Genomic DNA, 21,577 nt, shown 5'->3' on the forward strand with positions numbered 1-21,577 from the left:
TTCCTTTAGTGATGAAGAAATACAAAAACTGCTTATGCAGTTGGAAGCTGTATGTGCCTTTCATTTAAGTAGTGAAATTGTTGTATATTAAATAAGATCCAAGAAAACACAAAAGAGCCCTTCCTGTCTTAGAACTCACAGGCTACTAACGTATTTCTGAAGTCAGAAGAGAGACTTTGTCTTAGATTTTTAAAGCCAGAGATCTGCATTTTCCTTTTTGACATAATCCTGTTAAATCAGGTTTCACTCTGTGTTGAGTTTCTTATTCTGTTCCTGGTCTTGCACTGCAGAACCGAGTTTCTCCAGAGGCCTCCAAACACTGGCAGGAGCAGCTACCATAACAGTAAATGGCACAGTTGTTGGCACTGGAAAAAACATCCACAGCAAGCAAGCTGTTCCGCCTTTCTACAGCCAGAGCCTCTGAATATTCACAAACAGCACCATGAAGACATAACTGTAGATTTACTCTTAGATAAATTAAAATTAATGACCTGCTTTCTTCATTTGGGCTGTAATTTTTCCCTCTTAGAATAACAGTACCATACATTTTATCCTATCAAAATGGAAGATCACAGCTAAAAAGCAGGCATCTCCATAAAGATGAAACAGCTCAATTTTCTGTATGTTCAAGCTTTTGCTAACAAAAAAGACTTTAAAAAGAAAAAAAAATCCCTTTGAAGACTGGAGCCCACCTCAGAGAAAGCATAGTAGCAGTTGATTAATGAAAGAGCCATTTGCATTCAGGGCTCTGCAATTTTGGATGTCTCGCCGAGCACCGCTGTGTGCAGGCTACGCGTGGCAGGCTGGCAAACACCAAGTGGAGGACATGGTTCCTGCCCTCAACAAGTTTTGCCCAGTTTAGTAAATGCCAGGTGCCTGCACTGATGCTTATCACCTGACAAGGATTGGCTTGACCGTGTCAGGTGAGGCGTAAGTGCGACAAGAGAACATTTTTAAATGTAGTGCCACAGGATTCAAAGACGGGAAGATTTGATAGGTCTGCTTTCTGAAAGCAGAGGCCAGACACGGTGGGGAAGACATTCGCAAATAATTACCTGAATGCCAGACTTTGAGTCACGCATATTCCACATGTCATCTCATTTTTGAGTTGTGATTTAAAAGATCCGTATTTGTTGTTCATTGTAAATGGAAGAGATTGAGAAATACGGTTTGCAAAAAAAAGCGATCATGGCAGACATACTATTTTGTAACCAGGTTAGCACAGTTGGACATTTCCTATGTCATTATTCTTTTTCACATGACTCTATCATTACATGACTTAACCATTTTCCCCCTTATAATGAGTTAGGTAGTACAATGTAAATATAAGAAAAATAAAACTATGAAAACATTAGGAGAAAACCTATAATTTAAACGGTGGGCGCTTCAATACACACACACACACATACACACACACATATACATATACATTTTTTTAGAACAGCAAAATTGAGAGGAAGGTACAGAGATTTCCCATATGTCCCTTTTAGACTACCAACATCCCTCTCCAGAGTGGTACATGTGTTATTGTTGATGTACCTGCATTGACACATCATCATCTCCCAGTCCATAGTTTACATTGGGGTTCACTCTTGGTGGTGTACATTCTGTAGGATTGGACAAATGTATAATGGTATGTATCCATCATTATAGTATCATACAGAGGATGGACACATTTTTAAATACATGTTATTAAAAAAGATAAAAACCTTAACAGAAAAGATGAGTAATTTTGAACACCCCCAAAATAATTTTTGGTATTAAGATTATTATAAATGAAGTTGGTTAAGCATCCAGCTCTTGATTTCAGCTCAGGTCATGATCTCACAGTTCATGCGCTGATAACGCAGAGCCTGCTTGGGGTTCTCCCCCTCCCTCCCTCCCTCCCTCTCTCTCTCTCTCTCTCTCTCTGCCCCTCCCCTCTCACTTGCATGTGTGCTCTCTCAAAATAAGTAAACATTAAAAAAAAGATGATTATAAATAAAATTTAAAGGCATTATCTCATGTAATTCTCACAACAGTTTTATGAAGCAAGTGTTTAAATTCCTTTTAAAGAAGAGGAAACTGAGGCACAGAGAAATAGTGTGGAGATCAGTGGGTTTCTGGGAGGTTATCTTGGTAAAGAATAAAAGCTGATAGAATGAGGGACATAGTGAGAAGGTAGTTTCAGTTTAGTCTCTGCAACAGACTTTGATGTACATCCCCACGTTACCACTTCAAGATGATGGATGAGCTTCATTTCAGACAGCTCCCTCCTCTGTTCATTTCCATACACTTTCTCATATAACTGCTATGACAAAAACCTTTTCCAGGTATGTCTTCGAACACAAAATTTCAGAGGCCTCAAGGACAGACCAATGCTAATTACAAAAAACTGAAATCCCTATTTTCTATTCCTTATATAGTATATTGTACTGTCTCTTAAATAGACAGTTTCAAGGCCTCCGTTAAATTGGGACAGTATAGATCATTAACTAGTTATTAAAGAGACAAGAGGAGAAAAGCCAAAACTGTGAGCTATTATCAATTGGATGAAATAAAAGATTGATTATGACTATCATCATAGTTTATCACTGGAAAAATCTGGAGTAAAAAAATTTAGAATGTCAATGTTTTTAGAGCATATTTAGGCAAACTCAATCAAGTTGAAATTCCACCATATCTTGGATAAGAGCAGATGGCTCATTGATTGTGTATAGTAAAATGTTTCCATGCAATTGATCTAAAATTTGATTTAAAATGGGGATAGAATATTTACCTCCTCTGGAGTAACAAAATTTATGCTATGTAATAACCTTGACACATTTACAGAATCGTGTTTAATGGGCCCTCCAGAGGTCTGGTGAATACCACAGTTTAGTCTGTTTTCTACATTTTTTAGAAATCTGGAAAGGCTGTAGGAAATATATCTGTCATAAAGTTTTTACATTTAGCTCAACTACTGCTCTCTTGAAGTTTAGCAAAAGGTTCAAGGACTATGCTCTTTATTAACTGCATTCAAAACTGAATTTAAGAGATTTTAATAGCTATTTGGAATTAGTATTTTAATCCATACTACAAACAATATTAAGATTTTTTAGCATTAAAGAGCCCTATATGGATCCACTTAAACATGAATGGACTTCATTGTTTAATTCCAAGTATATACACATATATTTGTATAAATGTATAAATACATACATGTATATTTTTATACAAACCAAACATATTGCATTTTTACAAGTGCATTTTATTTTTTCCCCATTAGATAAACAATCAGATCCTGTATGGAAGAAGCCACCAAAATGCATCTGCCATTATTAAGACTGCCCCATCAAAAGTCAAGCTGGTTTTCATCAGGTAAGATACTCACACACACGCATGCATCTGGTTTTCTAAAATTATTATCTCTTAAAAAATCTAAGATTTCTTCTGGAGGTGTTATTATTTTCTAAGACTATGTTTTATCTTTGGTTTGTCTAACAAAATCACCATATCCTAAAAATAGATTTTCCTTTTTTAACTGTCACTTTAAGGAACATTTGGATTGTTTCAATTATGAGGCTTTCTTGTTATTTACATTTCATATGATAGAACTGGTAGTTGAGGCTAGTATTTGTATTTTGGTTTTTAAATTTTCTTCCTTTCCTGGAGCTGGTTATCCGCTCTATAAATATAATAGAGTCTTCTAACTTCCCTTCCCCCTGTCACCATCATGTGGTACATTTGCTGACTCATTAATGTCTTCATCAAAGAATACGCAGGAAAACAGAACCCAGAAACATTTTAGGAGCTTCATATTAAGAGTGCTGGTGTGGGGTGCCTGGGTAGCTCTCAGTTAAGCCTCCAACTCTTGATATTGACTCAGGTCATAATCTCGCATTTTATGAGATCGAGTCCTACATCGGGCTCTGTGCTGACAGCATGGAGCCTGCTTGGGGCTTTCTCTCTCTCTCTCTCTCTCTCTCTCTCTCTCTCTCTCTCTCTCCCCTCCCCCCACCCACACTCATGCTCTCACTGTCTCTCTTTTTGAACTGAAAAAATGTATATATCAAATGCTGGTGAGAAATCCCGAGGGGAGCAGATGTGAACTCTGGTGTCTAGAGTCATGTGGTGTGTTTGGGGTTCCACATTTTCCCATACCCTGCGTACTACCTGACTGAGTCCTTTTGGCATAAGTAAGTCAGAATTGGGAATTCTCGTTGGTGGTATTTACTATTGCCTCATCAGCAATGGAATGTTTGATTCCTTTTTTTTTTTTTTCCAACGTTTATTTATTTTTGGGACAGAGAGAGACAGAGCATGAACGGGGGAGGGGCAGAGAGAGAGGGAGACACAGAATCGGAAACAGGCTCCAGGCTCCGAGCCATCAGCCCAGAGCCTGACGCGGGGCTCGAACTCCCGGACCGCGAGATCGTGACCTGGCTGAAGTCGGACGCTTAACCGACTGCGCCACCCAGGCGCCCCAATTGATTCCTTTTATTGGATCAAAATGACTGATAAATCAGAATTATCACTCAGTGACGCAGCTAACCCTGTATGTTAACTGCCACTCTGTTTCTTTTCCTTCTGGGCCTCAGGTATCCTCTATAAAATGGGAATAATAAAGCACCTACCTCACTCACTGTGACATGCCAAAAATCTGAAATGTTGAACACTTTCTCGTGTAAAGACTGAAAGAGTGTTAAATGGCATTCTATGACATTGATGATCATTATTCCTCTTCCTACTATTACTAGTTATTTGTCAGTAAGAGCTATGCATTCCTAGGGACCACTGGGATTAAGGGGTAGTTTTGTTCCCAGATATGGACACTAATGTAGGTGATTGAAATATTCTTTCCCATGCCATCACTTCAGCCTCACAGGGTGTTATTGCTGTTTTGCTCCTGAAGAGATCATACATTGGTACCCTTTTCTCCCACTCAGCGACACTTCTGGGTTTCCAGGTTTTAGTCTTGCTTCTGAAGGGCGAATCCTTTCTCCTTCTCTTCTGTCTTTGTGTGTTACGCCAGCCTTCCTCTGGCTCACTCACCTTGAAGTCTTATGTGAGGTACCAGTCTCCTTATTGGGTTTTTCTGCCCTTCCTGTTGCCAGAGGTTACAAAATTGGAGTTAGAGGCTGAAAACATGAACAGGCCTGAGGAAAGGTCAGCCGCTCAGAGATGAAGGTGTCCATTGACAGACATCCACGTAGGCTTGACCACTTTGCGGAGAGTCACGCGAGGATGCCACAAGCAGGCACACACAGCCCTCACGGGTGTCTGCACTTAGTGCTCAGCACATGTTGACCAACTACTGCAACTATTACGGTTATTAACATCGCCGTCACCTCTTCACCGTCTGTGGGACTTTTATCACCCATTCTGGGTCATCCCACTTTAAAGAGAGCAAAAAGATAATTGAATAGGATCCAAAGGAAACCATCTAATGCAATTAAGTAGTTGGGAAATAGAATCCTCCTCTTTCAAAAAAGGAAGGTTACATGATTTGAAATTGTTTAGAAGATAGAAGAGAAAGCTGAGGAGAATTTTAATCATAGTAATAAAGCCCCGGTAATTTAGTGTGTGATGATTTCAATTTTGATTGTTCAGAGGAGATCAGAATCAAAGAAATGATTTGTTCAGTGAATTAATGGTGTAAGCATGATTGAGGATGTCACGGAATACTTATTTAATGGAAGGGATTTTAAGCAATTTGGAAGTATCAATGTACATTCAAAACATGCAATCTAATTATGAACCTTTCTTAAATTATAGTGCCTAGCACATTGTCGACATTCGAAAAGCTTTATTGAATAAGTTTCCTTGCAGCTGCCTCTAAGCAATTCCAGATTACTTATTCTCCAAAGGTAACAATCATAGTAAGTTAGTTTGGCTGATTTTGTGAATTTAAAGATAACAGAAAAAAAGATACATATAGATCAATTTATTATTTTACAAAATAATTTCTTTCTCATACTTAAGTCCCTCTCTTCAGTACTTTCCCAAATAATCTAAGTTGGGGCAAGTGTCTCTACCTTTCTGAATAGAGAGAAAAAAGATGTAGGCGTGATTCTGAATAATCTATTGTCCTATCCACTTTGAGACTATAAAGGAAAATTAGTTTAAATTGAATCAAGACAGATGTATGCACTGCTGACAACCTTTTGTTTGAGTCAATAGATATGTATTTGATAATTTGTGTGCCAACATTTTATTAATTAATACTGCCATTTCCATAAGAGAAGGAACTATTCATCTAACAGAGGTCTTACCTAAAGTGACGAATTCTTTCCTAAAGCAAGCGTGAATGATAAGTATAAGTGATAAAAAGAGGAATCCCTGATTCACCTGGTCTGGGCTTGAAACCCAGCTCTAGAATACCCCAAGTATATGAGTTTGGTCAGTTTCCTGATCTGCAGTATGTAGATAATATAGCTGGCTTATAGATTTTTCTAATGTCTTAATATATATAAATTGCCTGGCAATATGGGCTCAGCAATGTTTGTTGCTATGGTGATGAAGATGATGGTGGCAGAAAAGGGGAGGAAGTAAGAAGAAAAAAAGAAGTTAGGGATAAAGGAAGAGGAGGAAAAGATTAACCACTCCTTCATATATATTTTGTATCATTCCAGAATCTGGAATATTTATTTCGAGTGAAGCATATTCACAATTTAAGAATTTTAATTAACATCATAATGATAAAACACTTAGAAGAGATAGCTATATAACTATATATATATATATATATATAGCTATCATTATATAAAACTTTTTTTGGTGGGGGGGGACAATGTGTGCATGAGTGGAAGAGAGGAACGGAGGGAGGGAGAGAGAGAGATTCTTAAGCAGGCTCCACGCTCAACGTGGAGCCCAACATGGGGCTTGATCCCACAACCCTGGGATCATGTCCTGAGCCAAAATCAAGAGTAGGACACCCAACCAACTAAGCCACCCAGGCACCCCTATATAAAACCATTTCTGATAAAGGTTAGGATAAGAGACAAGGACACAGCCTGCCTAAAACATCTCTTTTAGTCCTGTGTCTGCTGCTGCTTCTCCCCTTATTCTCCCTTTTTTATTTTATTTTTTTAAGTAGCTCGATGCCTACTGGGACTTGAACTCACGGCCCTGACATCAAGAGCATTAAGAGTTGCATGCTCCACTAACTGAGCCAGGCAGGCACTCCTCCTCCTCCTTTGAAATGATGACCTGATATTCTAACAGGGAAAAGAGTACCATTTAATGAAAGAATGTATAAAGAGAAATCTAATTAATGTGAATTAATCCCCATGTCAATAAAATATAATAGATTTTACTGAGGTGAATAATATCAGTGTCAGAATATAAAACACTTAAAGAAATAAAAAAATATATGTTATTGCTCATCCACTGCATATGTCACCAGTAGGGGTATAATGGTGGACTGGTGTCCTATTTAAATATGGTAACCTGTGCATTTTAGATGCTGCTCAACCTATCCTCTCTCCTTCAGGCTGATTATCTAGTTCATCACTCAATTAGATACATTTTTCTTTTTTTAACATTTATTTATTATTGAGAGACAGAGACAGAGCATGAACATGGGAGGGGCAGAGAGAGGGGGAGGCACAGAATCCGAAGCAGGCTCCAGGCTCTGAGCTGTCAGCACAGAGCCTGACGCGGGGCTCGAACTCACAAACCGCAAGATCATGACCTGAGCGGAAGTCGGACACTTAACTGACTGAGCCACCCAGGCGCCCCACATTTTTCAACCTCTGCCTATAGGTTACCTCCTTTAGACTATTGGTACGAGAACCCTTGTTGTGCCTATTTGGGAACCAAATCTTAAAGCAGTTAAATACTGATTTGCTATCGATTCAGGAAGTTAGCACTTAAAGCACCTCAGCACAACAGGTGCAATTATACTTTTAAGCTGCCTAACTTCTGCTATATAATGTTACTTTAAAAACTGATGCTTATAAATTGTATTTCTTTATAGGTAGTGCTTCTATTTGGTAATATTGCCTTCCTTAGTTTAAATTATTGATTCTCTGTGCATTTCCATTATAGAGAAATTTTTGGCTTGTATGCCTCAGCAACTTTTTTCCAAATTTATTGACAATTGAGATAAAAATGGGAACTAGCCACAGATTTCAGAGTATGATTAGCAGTAATCACAGAAAGCTGTTAAAATATGCTGCAGGCAACATTTTAATTAACTAGGGCCTTTAGTCTATAGCGATACACATTTGTGTGATCACGTCCTTGTCGTATTCTTTTAACACTTGTATTTATTCATATACTAATTGACCTTTAATTCACAAGAGGCCTGTGAGTCATTAGTGACATTAGCAAGTTGCTGCTGCTATGTATACATGACTTACATAATCACTCTTCCCTCCCTTTTTCCCCCCAAATTAGATTTTGGACAATCTGGTAATCATGTACTTGTGCCTATGACGCACAGGGACTCTGGTATACTAAATTATTCCACAATGGATAGTCCAGATGCATTTTACAATCTCGAATTCTTAGTATGTACCACACATTTCAGTTCTGTGGGTTTTCCTGTTTGACATTATCCCCTCTACACAAGCACTATAACTTAAGTACAGGAGGAGAGCTATATTAATACAAGAAAGAATGAATTGCTGTATTTGGCAGTGCGGGGATCCGAGGAGATTAATGATCTTGCCTGGAGCTCTTGTCATACCTTCCCCCACTACTGAAAATTAAATGTCATGTATAACAACTCACTCTCCATTACTTAATTACCTGTGGAAAATGTGTACTGTTATAAAAACTCCTGGGGCTAGGGGAGGCCAAGTGAAACTGAACCCCATGGAAAGATTTAGTGCTGGCTGTCAAGCCCTACTGACTCAGAGTGGACTCACCGTGGGAGCTACCATACAGTATCGATTGAGCATATGTCTTGTTTTTGTCACTAAAAATATAGGGTGGCCCGTTATCCTCTGGCCATATCCCGAAAAGATGATATTGACTTGAAATTAATGTGAATGTCACAGTCATCTGTGGGAGAAGTCCATCTGAAGAAGTGAATTAAATGCCTGTTTTTAAAATCCTTGCTATGCTCTTTGTATCTAAATAAGAAGGAAAAAAGATCGTGGGAATGAGCATGAGTTTAACTTTCATAAAGAACTATTCATGCATTTATTCAACAAGTATTTGCAGGGTACCTACTTGTGCTGGGGCTGCGGAGTCCATGATACAAAGACTACAATCTCTACCTTAAAGGAGGAGGCAGAGAATAAGCAGTGTGATACCTCATCCAGTGATAAAGGTACTGGGTACTTTATGTATAGGAAACACAGTTAACCTAAACTTTGGAGCCTTCGGGAGAGTATTACAGAGAAAGATGCTGAAGCTCAGACCTGAAGTATAAGTAAGCAAAGCTATAGTGTGTCCAGAAACCCAAAGGTTTCTGAGATTGGATATTATACCCAATGTACCTGACCATTTACTTCTACGAGAAAAGCAGTCGTTGAAAGTATCATTGGATGAGCTGTGTACATCAGCTGCTTTGAAATCTGTGAGGAAGCATACTTCCAACTCTCATGGACCATTAAAGAATGTAATGCCCCATTTCAAGTACACAATAAAATATCATCCATGAGATATGTGACAAGATTTGAGGAAGAGGCCTGTCGTTAGCATTGAGTTCTTTCTAGGACTTGCAGGAGGAAGGAAGATAGAGACACTCTTCAGTTTCAAAGCTCTTCTGTGTTTAGTTGGACCAAAAGGTAGACCCATGTGAGTCTCTCAAGTGCTCTGCAATGTGGACTCTTTCTTAATTTCTTTGATACTTGTTTATTGTACTCTCCATATTAAAGAGTAATTTTAATTATTTATTACTTTTATTTTGTAAGTAGAATTTATAAGCCTTTTAGTTCAAGAACAAGGTGGAATTGCTGTGTTTTGTGTTTTGATCTTTTGTCAAGACATTGGATGTTATGCATCCAAATAAGAAGCGTTGTTCCCTTTGACCTACTATGGTAACCTTGGGAAGTTGTACACTTAATTCAGTTACAATTCCATTGGGTGGATTCCAGTTCTGGAATCATCTTGAAAGCCTATGGCATATTCTTTTGAATATCTACAGAAGCCATAAGTTTTCCTTTTTTTTGGAGGTAATTGTAGCTAGTCAATCTGAAGTGACCCAAAATTTTGCCATTTTGCGGCCATTCATGAATCAGGTGAATTCAGTATATTAGATAAAGTGTTGCTATCATACTTTCTTGCATAACTTATAAAGTATCTTTGAAAATCATTTTTATTTCAGGGTGCCTGGGCGGCTCAGTCAGTTAAGCATCTGACTTCGGCTCAGGTCATGATCTAACAGCTTGTGAGTTCGAGCCCCGCGTCGGGCTCTGGGCTGACAGCTCAGAGCCTGGAGCCTGATTCGGATTCTGTGTCTCCCTCTCGCTGCCCCTCCCCCACTCATACTCTGTCTCTGTCAAGAATAAACAATAAAACATTTAAAAAAAAGAAAAAAGTGAGAGGGGGGATGGGCTAAATGGGTAAGGGGCATTAAGGAATCTACTCCTGAAATCATTGTTGCACTGTATGCTAACTAATTTGGATGTAGATTTCAAAAATAAAATTAAAATATATACATATATATGTATTATATATATGTATTATATATGTATATGTATACATATTATATTCTACATGTATATGTATACATATGTATATGTATTATATATATGTATTATATATATAAATAAAAAAGAAAAAAATCATTTTTATTTCATTATTTTATTTCAAGAAATTGGTAATTTCTTCTTTTCTTTGCTACTCCCCATCCTTAACGTGGTACCAGCTTGGGAAAATTATGACTATATTTGTTTGATTTCGTTTAGCACTCAAACACCTAATTGTGCCTGGTTTTCTAATCATGTTTGGGAAGTTTCTCTTTCCTTTTTTTTTTTTTTTTTTTTTTTTTTTTGGCTGGTCAGTACTTCTCCTTTCCTTGTAGAATATCTGTTTCCTTAGATAGACTTTCTTTTTGAAACACACGCACCCACACAATACATGTACTATGGCGGAACAGTAAAATCAGTACAGCTAGTTGCCTCTCTTCCTCTGTGTAAGCTGAAAGGGCCCTGTCTTTCACTTCTGAGATGTGGCCCAGGGTTGGTCATGTGACCTAAACTTAGGCAATATGATACCTTTGCTTAGAATAGGAAGCACTCACATTACGTGAGTGATTTTATATAAATGGTGTTTATTCATGAAACCACAGGGCCTTAATAGGAGGTTCCTGCTATGACATCATTCTGTTTTCCTGCTTCCTTGTCCTCTGGAGGCCTCTTAGTTCCTGTATGTTCCAAATCTAATCATGTAGCCTGCTTGTGTTTTGTGAGATCCCTGTATCCCCTTAATAAATTCCCTTTGCTTTAGTTGGTCCAAATTCATTTCTCTTGCTTGTTGCCAAAGAATCCTAATGAATGAGAAGGGTAATAAAAGTGAGCTATCTGAACAAATCACGAGCAGCCGGAGTGAGATGGTTTCTTCTGCACATTTTCTGGTCACCCACAGGCTTTTACCCTTGGTTCTGACAAATTTTTATCCTTCAGACTTCTTCAGCAAATCACAAGACCTCTGAGCAGGTCTCCACTGCGTATCTCCAGTATGACATATTTCCATTGCCAAACCATTCACTGGCTCTTGAAATGAGATTGGATTGCCATGATTATCTCAGAGGAATTAGGCAGGATTTATCCTGCGTTTTTACCTGCGGTGGAAGAAGTCACCTTTCCCCAGCACATGGCCTTTTAGCGAGGGCTGGATATCTGAACACCATTAAGGCTTTGCCAGCCAGGATAAAGAGACAAATGGCTGAGGGTATCTACTACGTTATCCTTCAGAAAGAACCTCTCTGAGAAACATATTAGGCTAAATCATCCCATCCATCCAGTCCTAAGCTCTCTACATCAACCCTCCCACCAACCTGCACTGCCAGATATTTTATGAGCTACCTTTTCCTCTGCACAACTGGCAACAGTTATTTAGAACTTGCCTGGGGCCACGTTTGTGAAATGTGGGTCTGGATGCTGAGTTACTCCCAGCAGCCCTCATTACTGACATTGTTTGGAATGCCAAGTAAATAAAGTTCATAATTCTACTGTCATTGGTCATTTATTTCAGATTCAGCATATTGCTATTTGGGAGGTTTCTTACAATTGGAAATTGTAAACTATTCAGTCTGTTCATAGAGTTTGAAACCTCTCTTGGAATCTTTACCGAAAGGAGTTTTGCTCCCACTGAAATATAATGATGCGCTTTGTTTTATATGTTACTTCTGGTTCATTTATATTGAGCTTTCCTAGCCAAATGTTAATTCAGTGTCGTGTCCCAATTAATAAAGCAAATGTAGAGTTTATTTTTCCTGTCCTCAAGTGTCTCCCATCACTGTATTTAGTACAATCAGAAAATAACATTTAGGCCTGTTTAGCTGTGTTCCTGTATCACTCATTTATTCAACTCTGTGTGTGTATTTAAACACTGGGCTAGGCACTAGATGGCAGTTGTAATCATTTCAGAATAGATTTTAAAAAATGAAATCTGCCTACTCAGCTATCCTGGCTGAATTCAGGTACAAAACTTCTGTTTTTCATATAGTGCTGTTTTGTTGGTATAAAATAAGATCCTACGGGTTTAGTGAAAGTGAATTTCCAAGTGGCAGAACCACAGCAGTCTGGAGACGATGATTTTGTTTTTAATGTTTTTTATTTATTTTTGAGAGACAGAGGGAGACAGAACACAAACAGGGGAGGGACAGAGAGAGGGGGAGACACAGAATCCGAAGCAGGCTCCAGGTTCTGAGCCATCAGTCAGCACAAAGCCCGACGTGGGGCTTGAATTCACGAACCGTGAGATCATGACCTGACCTGAAGTCGGACGCTCAACCAACTGAGCCACCCAGGCACCCCGACAATAATGATTTTTAAGTGACATTCTAAGTAATTCAAATATATTCTCTGCACACTTTGTTGTTCTTGTGTCTTGCTTAATTGTTTTAAATTGTAGTAAGATATGTATGACATAAAGTCCACCATCTTAACCATTTTTAAGCATACAGTTCAATGACAATGAGTATGTTACACTGTTGTGCAGCTGTCACCACTACCTATCTGCAGAACTCTTTATATCTTGTAAAACTAAAAATCTCTACCTGGTAAAAAGTAACTCCCCATTCTCCCTCCCCTCCCCTGCAGCCTCTGGCAACTACCATTCTACTTTCTGCTTCTGTATTTAAGTATACTAGGTAGGGGTGCCTAGTGGTGGCCCAGTCGGTTAAGCATCCGACTTTGGCTCAGGTCATGATCTCACAGTTGATGAATTAGAGCCCTGCATTGGGCTCTGTGCTGACAGCTCAGAGCCTGGAACTTGTTTTGCCCCTCTCTTTCTGCCCCTATCCCCCCACCTTGTGTGCACGCGCTCTCTCTCAAAAATAAATAAATATTAAAAAAATTTTAAAAAATAAAGAACAAACTACAAGGGCCCAAAATAGGCGCAAAAAAAAAAAAAAAAAGTACAAGGCAGCATGTTCCATCTCAACATGTATTTCCATGATTACCAAGTACTTGGTTCAAGTACCGGCTCAACTTTAAGGAAGGAAAGTACAAGCCAGAGGATTTAGGAACAGTTCTAATTATGGTCACGGAAGAATATTGAGGGAATTACACTCTGCTGTATTTTTTACCATGCTACATGCACTATCAAACACGATGAGTATTTTAAAGCATTTTATAGTCATTATATCTGTACAAAGACTAGGTAATGAAGACATGACGCTCAGAACTTAAGTACAAAAAGTTGATAGAGTGAGCAAACTCAGAAACTTTCATACTTCTTGCCCTAAGGAAAATTATGAAATAGCTTTAAGAGTAAATTGTGACCTAGTAGAACTTTTCCCTAAGGTGAGTCTAGGACTATTGGCTTGGGTATGTAAGAGAAGACATATGTGGCTCTGGGGCAGGTTGTTAAAATGGGAAACACTGTAGTGTAGTAGCTAAAAGAGTGGGTTTTGAGGCCAGACTGCCAGGTTTCAACCTTGGCTGTACTATTCATTTGCTTTGTGAGTTTGGTCAGGTTGCTTACCCTCTGTGTTAAATGAAGAAAATCATTGTAATTACCACATAGGGCTGTTAATGCAAGTTAAATGAGTTAATCCATGAAAGACATTTAGAACAGTGATATATGGGTATGTTTCTGGTGACCATATTTTCCAAATCAAAGAATTGTGCTGTGTACTAGTTTTCTCTTGCTGTGTAACAAATTACCACCAATTTAATAGCTTAAAACAACACCTATTTATTAGCTCACAGTTCTGTAGATCAGATGTCTGGCACAGCATGGCTGTGTATCACAAGGCAGAAATCAAAGTGTTGTCCGTTCTAAGTTCTTGTCTGAAATCTTGGAAAAAATTCAACTTCCAAGTTCATCCTAGTTGATGTCTTGTATGCCCTTGCTGGTTCTCAAATGAGGACTACTCTCAGCTCCTAGAAACCATTCATATATTTTTTTTAATTTTTTTTTCAACGTTTATTTATTTTTGGGACAGAGAGAGACAGAGCATGAACGGGTGAGGGGCAGAGAGAGAGGGAGACACAGAATCGGAAACAGGCTCCAGGCTCTGAGCCATCAGCCCAGAGCCTGACGCGGGGCTCGAACTCACGGACCACGAGATCGTGACCTGGCTGAAGTCGGACGCTTAACCGACTGCGCCACCCAGGCGCCCCGAGACCATTCATATTCTTTACCACATGGCCTCCCCCATCCTCAAACTGGCAATGGCATTTCTTTCTTTTTTTTTTTTTTTTTTAGGTTTTATTTATTTATTTTGGGAGAGACAAAGATAGCACGAGTGGGAAAGTGACAGAGAGAGAGAGAGAGAGAGAGACAGAAAGAGAGACAGAGAATCCCAAGAGGCTGCACATTCTGAGTGTGGAGCCAGATGCAGGGCTCGACCCCATGAAACTGAGACCATGACCTGAGCCAAAACCAAGAGTCCAATGCTTAACTTAACCTACTGAGCCACCCAGGCATCCTCCAGCAATGATATTTCTAATCTCTGACTTCCTGTCTCTGACCTCCAAGCATTCTTTAGGATTCCTGTGAAATAACTACTAATTTAGGAGATCAGGGCATGGGAGCTCTGGGGAGTGACATCTCCAGATTTAAAGGGCCGGTATAATTGGGTCAGGCTCCACTTGATCATCTTTCTTTGTATTCTAGTCAGCTGTGCTGTTTAATATTACTTAATCATGGAAGTGAAATTGATCCTATGCAGTATGTAAACCAGGCGGCAACAATCTTGGGAACCTTTTTAGAATTCTAACTAACACAACTGCCAATGAGTGTATTTTTGTAACAAAATAGAATTGAAATCAGGATCTAGAATGTATATTTGTGATAAATATAAGTATATTCTACAAGAAACTGAATTGGGGGTGTTCCTAGAAACTGTTTGGAGAAAAACTAAATTGACAGTCCCTGTATAGTTAATTCCATTATTGTAATTGTCCATTTACTTATATAGCTATATTCCTTACTAATGGCTAATACCATCAAGGGCAGAAATGATGTTTTCTTCATCTTTGTACCCCTAGTATAAATATTTTTTAAATAAACTAAACGTATTCAAAACAAAATCAGAGCTATATTATTGAGTTTATTCTAATTAGTAAATGCTAGCCAGCTTAAATTAAATGAGAATGCAGGGGGCACCTGGGTGGCTCTGATGGTTAAGCATCAGGCTCCTGGCTTCAGCTCAGTGCATGATTTCATGATTCATGAGATTGAAGCCCGCATCAGGCTCTATGCTGAGAACACAGAGCCTGCTTGGGATTCTCTCTCTCCCTCTCTCTCTCTGCCCCATCCTATCCCTCTCCCCCACCCCGCCCCTCTCTCTCAAAATAAATAAACATTTAAAAAAATAAAGGAGAATGCATTGTAAGAATACAAGGATGTCTCGGGGGCTCTTAAGAAGGGGCTTTACATCTAAGACTGAAGAAATCAGGATGACTCCAGAGATGTCAGAAGCGATTTCTCAACCCCCTCTTTAGCCTTGAGCACTTCATTTGTTATTATCTAGCTACTACATTCCTGATCTCTGTGTCTGTCCTAAATTTTGAGTCCCTGGGAAAGAATCTGATTGGCCCAAACTGAGACAGGTGTTTTCTCCCTCCATCCACTAAGATTGAGGCAGGCTGTCATTGTTACACAATGTAGACATTGCTACTCTGGCCCATTCAGGGAATTACTGTGAGCTCGGCAGACACCCCAAGAAATGTCCCTTAATGTGGCAAGTACTGATAGCTGCCTGGCTAGAGGCAGTACACTATCATTAACTCATTGAAGCAGCTTGAAAAACACAGAGCATAGTTTTGATAGTTCTGTTTCCGTGTCTTTTTCCTGCCTTGTTAAGATCACCTTTATTCAACAGACGTTTATAGTACCCCGACTCTGTCAGGTAGTACTCTGACAGTACTCTGTACACTACTACTCTGTAGTACTCTGACAGGGGTACTCTGACAGTACCCTACCTCCTACAAGCTGAAGGGATGCAAAAAGATAAGATCCCATCCCTGGGCTTCAAGGGGGAGAGAGGACAGCACAGGTAATTTTAATAGAGCATGAAAAATACAGTGATACAGACATATACATACAGGGTTCTGTACTCTGGAAAAGTATTCTCACTCTTACCCATGGTAGCACTCCATTATCTCTCTCAACAGCTGTTGACGATAATTATGAAAATACCAATAAGCAATTACAATTTCTGATTGTGTCTTGTATGGGGCGCCTGGGCCTAAGAAACTTACATTAATTATATTGGAAAGGAAAGGTAAATTATGAAGCAAATAGATTTTATTCCTTGTGAGAATCACAGGAAAGGAAGGGCCAAAGGATCCCCAGAAGTCATTCAAGCTGACTGCTTGTTTGAAGTGTGAATGCCTTCTGTCCTTTGGCTTCCCTCTTCCTACTCATTTCTCTTGAAAATTGTCAGGTCTTTGCTTACTTGACGTGGAGGTGTGTGAACACTCCCTGGTAAGTGGATTATAAAGGATTATGAACTATAACTTTTTAAAGCACTCTTTTCTCTCCATTGAGAGTAATTGTAGTGTTCTATTTTGTGAAGTTTAAAAAAATTAATATAGAATTTAAAGGCCATTAAAGTCATACTCATTTGGAGAAAATCATTAAATTATGAAGGGATAACTTGGCTGATTTGAAGTAACTTGGTCCAGGTAATCATGACTTCTCAATAAGAATTTATGTGCAGCCATATTTTTAATGCCGGTAACCTTTGAAAGAAGTATGAAAAGCCATCTGCTTAATTACTGCCAAATGTACTCTGCCCCGTGAATTCTGAGTCTGGAGCAGACGTGTCCTGTTGGCTTTCAGCTCTAAGCTAGAGCTGAGTTCTATTGTGTTATTCAGTGGAGGAAAATGAATGTGAAAGGGAATTACCACTTTGAAATGCTGTTACTTATCCAGAGGTAACTGATTGCTTCTTCTGTGTATGAGCAAACTGCTGAGGAATGGATTGTACTCCCTGAAAAACAATAGGCATCTCTTAATGTAATAGTGCATGCTCAAGGCATCTGTGATGCGGTCAGAAAAACTAGATACATTCTTCATATGCTGTGTCACTTTATGGTTCTAGTTTTTCTCCCTCTTGCTTTGGTTTGACTCATATGCCAGATAATCCAAGAACCTTAGAAGGTTAGAATAAGGAATGGTACCTAGACTTCATCTCTTTATTTATATATACTCTGCCTATTTCCACATAAAATTTACATCAGCCTAGACTTCTTGCAGTTCAGTTCACTTAACAACTCTGTTAAGTACAGACTGTTTGCCAGGCACTGTTTGCCCTAGTTAATGTAAGAGAGAGTAGGAAGGACATGGTTCCGGTCCTCGGAGTGCTTACCATCTAGAAGCACATGTTTATGCAGATCAGTTAGGTAAATTATGAAAGACAATAACTACAATTATTGTAGAGGGTGCCATATGCATATAGTGGAGGTCCTAGAAGGCTTATTTGAGGAAATGATGTTTATGGTCAGCTAGGAAAAAGAAGTAAGAATATAAATCAGACGAAGGATTTGGGCAATGGCTGAGCAGAGCGGAAGAGAATAGGGCTAGCTAGTACCCTGAGGTGGATGGAGCTTGGCTCAGCTGAGAAATGGGAAGAAAGCTCATGTAACTAGACTAGAGCCAAGTGAACCAGGAGAAGAGAGAACAAGCCAGAGATGGGGGCTGAGACAGATTGCTCAAGGCCTTACAGCCTCCCTAACAATTGTGGACTTGATCCTAAGTATAATAAGCCATAGGGGTATTTTAAGCAGGGGATAGAAATATAACCAGATTTATGTATTAGAACCATAATAACGCTGCTGGGTGAAGAATAGACTGGAGAAATAGGATGCTCTTACCGTTAACTCTGGTAAGAAATGATAATAGTGGAAAGACTCAAGATACATTTTGAAGGTAGAATTAACAAGGCTTCTTGATTGGATATACAGCTGAGGGGTTAGAGGTTTCAAGAATGACTCCCCAGTTCCTGGTTGAACAGTGGGGCAGACCTTGTTAATATTTACTCAAGTGAGGAGGAGTGATCATGGAACCCTCTGGCGACTAGTGGGATAAAGAGATCTATTTTATTTGAGATGTTTGTAAGACATCCAGTGGAAATATAAAGTAGGAGTTAGATATGCAGATATTAAGCTCAGAAAAAGACCTGGGCTAACCATATGAATTTGGAAGACATCAATATAGAGATAGTCTTTTAACATAAGGGAATAATTCACTTAATTGAGGTTATTGAACTCACACTGGAGGAGAAGGATGGGTGGATTAGAAATTTAATAAAGACAATTCAGGTAAATGCAGTGATATGATTAAAGCACCAAAGCAGGAATGGCATGGACCAATGTATTTTTCCTATTGGTGAGAAGTAAAAAATACATTGGGTTTGGATTTTGAATGCCATACCAAGTCAGGTAGTGGCTATCCTGGATATACTGGTCATATGGAGAGAGATCCGTGAATAGTCTTAGAGCTTTACATACCAGGAAGAAGCGTTTTTGTGATCTTCCTTGGTTTATGTTGTGAAACCTAAAGTCAAACTTCACATAAATCTTGAGATAATTTTTACTGGTTATGCATCATGAATGAATAGTAAAGGTTAAATCTCCCACGAAATCACCACCTATCATTTGCTGGTAATGTCATGGAAATGGGCCCAAATAATCAGAACTGGTATTCTAGGAGTTGTTCTGTACCTGTGACCCTGGTGATGAAGTTTTAGCTCCCACCTTCTCTGCTCCCATTAGGATGAGGAGTGGGATTGACCCACATTTGTCTGGATCTCTGCTCTCCCCATCCATCACTCCTCCTCACAGTGCCCACCCATGCAGGGCCTGTCATACACATCCCATCGACCTTCATTTGGCATAACAAAGTTAGAAGCCAAGTGAGGGAGCCGGGAACCTTTCCAGTTCAAAGAACAAAATGGTCTGGATATTAATGGGCCTAGAGGTTACACACGGCCATTCAAAAAACTTACACTCATCGCTTCTCGGCCTTTTGGCTAAGATCAAGTGTAAAAAACTTACACTCAACAGTGCTGAAAGAGTTGATGTCTTTCTAAAATGATCCTGACTTAGTAAGCAGGATCTAGCTAACCCCTAACATCATCATTTTCTGTCACTAATAATCACATCTTACTGTTCCTGGGGTAATACATCCCTTTTTGTGCTTAATAGGTTTGCATGCTTAAAACCAGTATACATCTGTACATATTTTTTATGCTAAGGTGATGTGTATGCATTTTCAACGGAGGAAATGGTTGTATCTTGAGCCAGAAACTTAGCATTTGGTGTGTGCTGATTCTGCCTATTTTCATATCCACAGAAATGAAGATGCAGTCAATCAGATGGCCGTTGCTCCGTTTCCATTACCATCAAGTTACCCATCTTCTGTTGAGGTAAAATGGCTCCTAATGAGTTTGCCGTGACTTAGATGGATCTGTCATGATTATTTTTTCCAATTCTAGCATTTTTGATTGTCAGTACCTGATATTCAAAATTCATGGAATGTGCTAAACAGGAAACTTCCCTAATTAGAAAGTATTTGAGGTATGATTATAAAGTAATATCAACGACATTAGAACTTAACATGTAAGTATTGCTTTCCTCAAAGTTCCTTCAAGTTTCTTCCAGATCTATAATTTGTCCTAACAGAGCATTTCAAAATTTATTGGAAAAATGATTTTTTTTGAGTTTTTATTTGAATTCCAGCTAGTTAGGGGCGCCTGGGTGGCTCAGTCAGTTAAGCGTCCGACTTCGGCTCAGGTCACAATCTCACGGTCCGTGAGTTTGAGCCCCGTGTCGGGCTCTGGGCTGATGGCTCAGAGCCTGGAGCCTGCTTCCGATTCTGTGTCTCCCCTCTCTCTGCCCCTCCCCCGTTCATGCTCTGTCTCTCTCTGTCTCAAAAATAAATAAACGTTTAAAAAAAATTTTTTTTTAATAAATTCCAGCTAGTTAACCTACAGTGTAGTGTTAGTGTCACGTGTACAAGTTAGTGATTCAACACTTCCGTACCACACCAGCCACTCATTACAACAAGTGCCCTCCTTAATCCCCATCACCTGTCCTCCATCCTCACACCCCCTCCCCTCTGGTAGCTGTCAGTACCTCTTTCTTTATGTTTTTGAAATACTTTAATACCTATGATCAGAAGTATCTTTAAATAACTAATCTGTTAATGGAGAAATTACTAGTACAAGATTGCTATCACATTGATCTGCTGATCTGCTTCTAGAAGTAGACAGATAGATGTACATTAGATAGCTAACTAGCTATATAATCAAGTGTCTAGTCAGCTGAGGGAACATTACATTCTCTTTACATTTTTTTTATTTTTTAATTCCAAAAAGAAAAAAAAATACTTATTGTAACTAGTCAAACCATACAGAGTTACTAGAAGAAAAAGTTAATTTTCCTTTCCCTACCTCCCCAAGGAAGTTAATATTTACTGTTTAGTATCTTTCCATATTTTCTCCTTTTCTTCTACCACAAAAATTAACAGCTATATGTGAGTAGTGTCTCTTTTAGTTAAAACCTGATTGTACAGTACACATTCTTTTCATTCAGCCAGCATTCGAGGAGTGCATATTATGCATCAAATGGTCTTGGGTGTTAGAGACATAGGTGTGAATAAAACAGAAGTCTCCTTGCTGTGGTTCAGCTTACATTCTAATAAGGAAATTAATGAATAAATACACCAAGAGAATTCAGCAGTGGTCTGTGACTTGGAGAGAATTAAAATAAGGAAAGTAGCTGTGATCCAAAGTAACACTTTGGTTAGTGTCAGGGTAGTCCTCTTGGACAGGGGAAATGTAAATGAGGTCAAAATGATAAGAAGGAGCCAAACACAAAGATAAAGGGAGAGAGCTTTCTTTGCAGAGGGAACAGAAATAACTCTCAAGTGAGAATGAGCTGGAGCATTTGAGGGATATGGCTGGAGGCATATTGGGAGCCTGGAGACTGGTATGGGGCAAGAGCTTTGTGAGTCAGAGTGAGAAGTTTGGGTTTTATCC

At 39.1% G+C, this 21,577-nt stretch overlaps 1 protein-coding gene across 4 annotated transcripts in view; it reads left to right on the plus strand.

Annotated features, from left to right (window-relative positions):
• PATJ (PATJ crumbs cell polarity complex component) overlaps window positions 1-21,577 on the plus strand; it is a 372,856-nt gene that overhangs the window by 242,693 nt on the left and 108,586 nt on the right. For all 4 annotated transcript variants that reach the window (XM_040470436.1, XM_040470437.1, XM_040470438.1 and 1 more), the window contains exons 29-30: window positions 3,248-3,339; window positions 19,891-19,963. In XM_040470436.1, the coding sequence (XP_040326370.1) occupies window positions 3,248-3,339; window positions 19,891-19,963 (165 nt within the window). The remainder of the gene's footprint in view (window positions 1-3,247; window positions 3,340-19,890; window positions 19,964-21,577) is intronic.

The sequence above is a fragment of the Herpailurus yagouaroundi genome, unplaced genomic scaffold (genome assembly GCF_014898765.1).
Source record: "Herpailurus yagouaroundi ecotype Mexico unplaced genomic scaffold, PumYag 77, whole genome shotgun sequence".
NCBI lineage: Eukaryota > Metazoa > Chordata > Mammalia > Carnivora > Felidae > Herpailurus > Herpailurus yagouaroundi.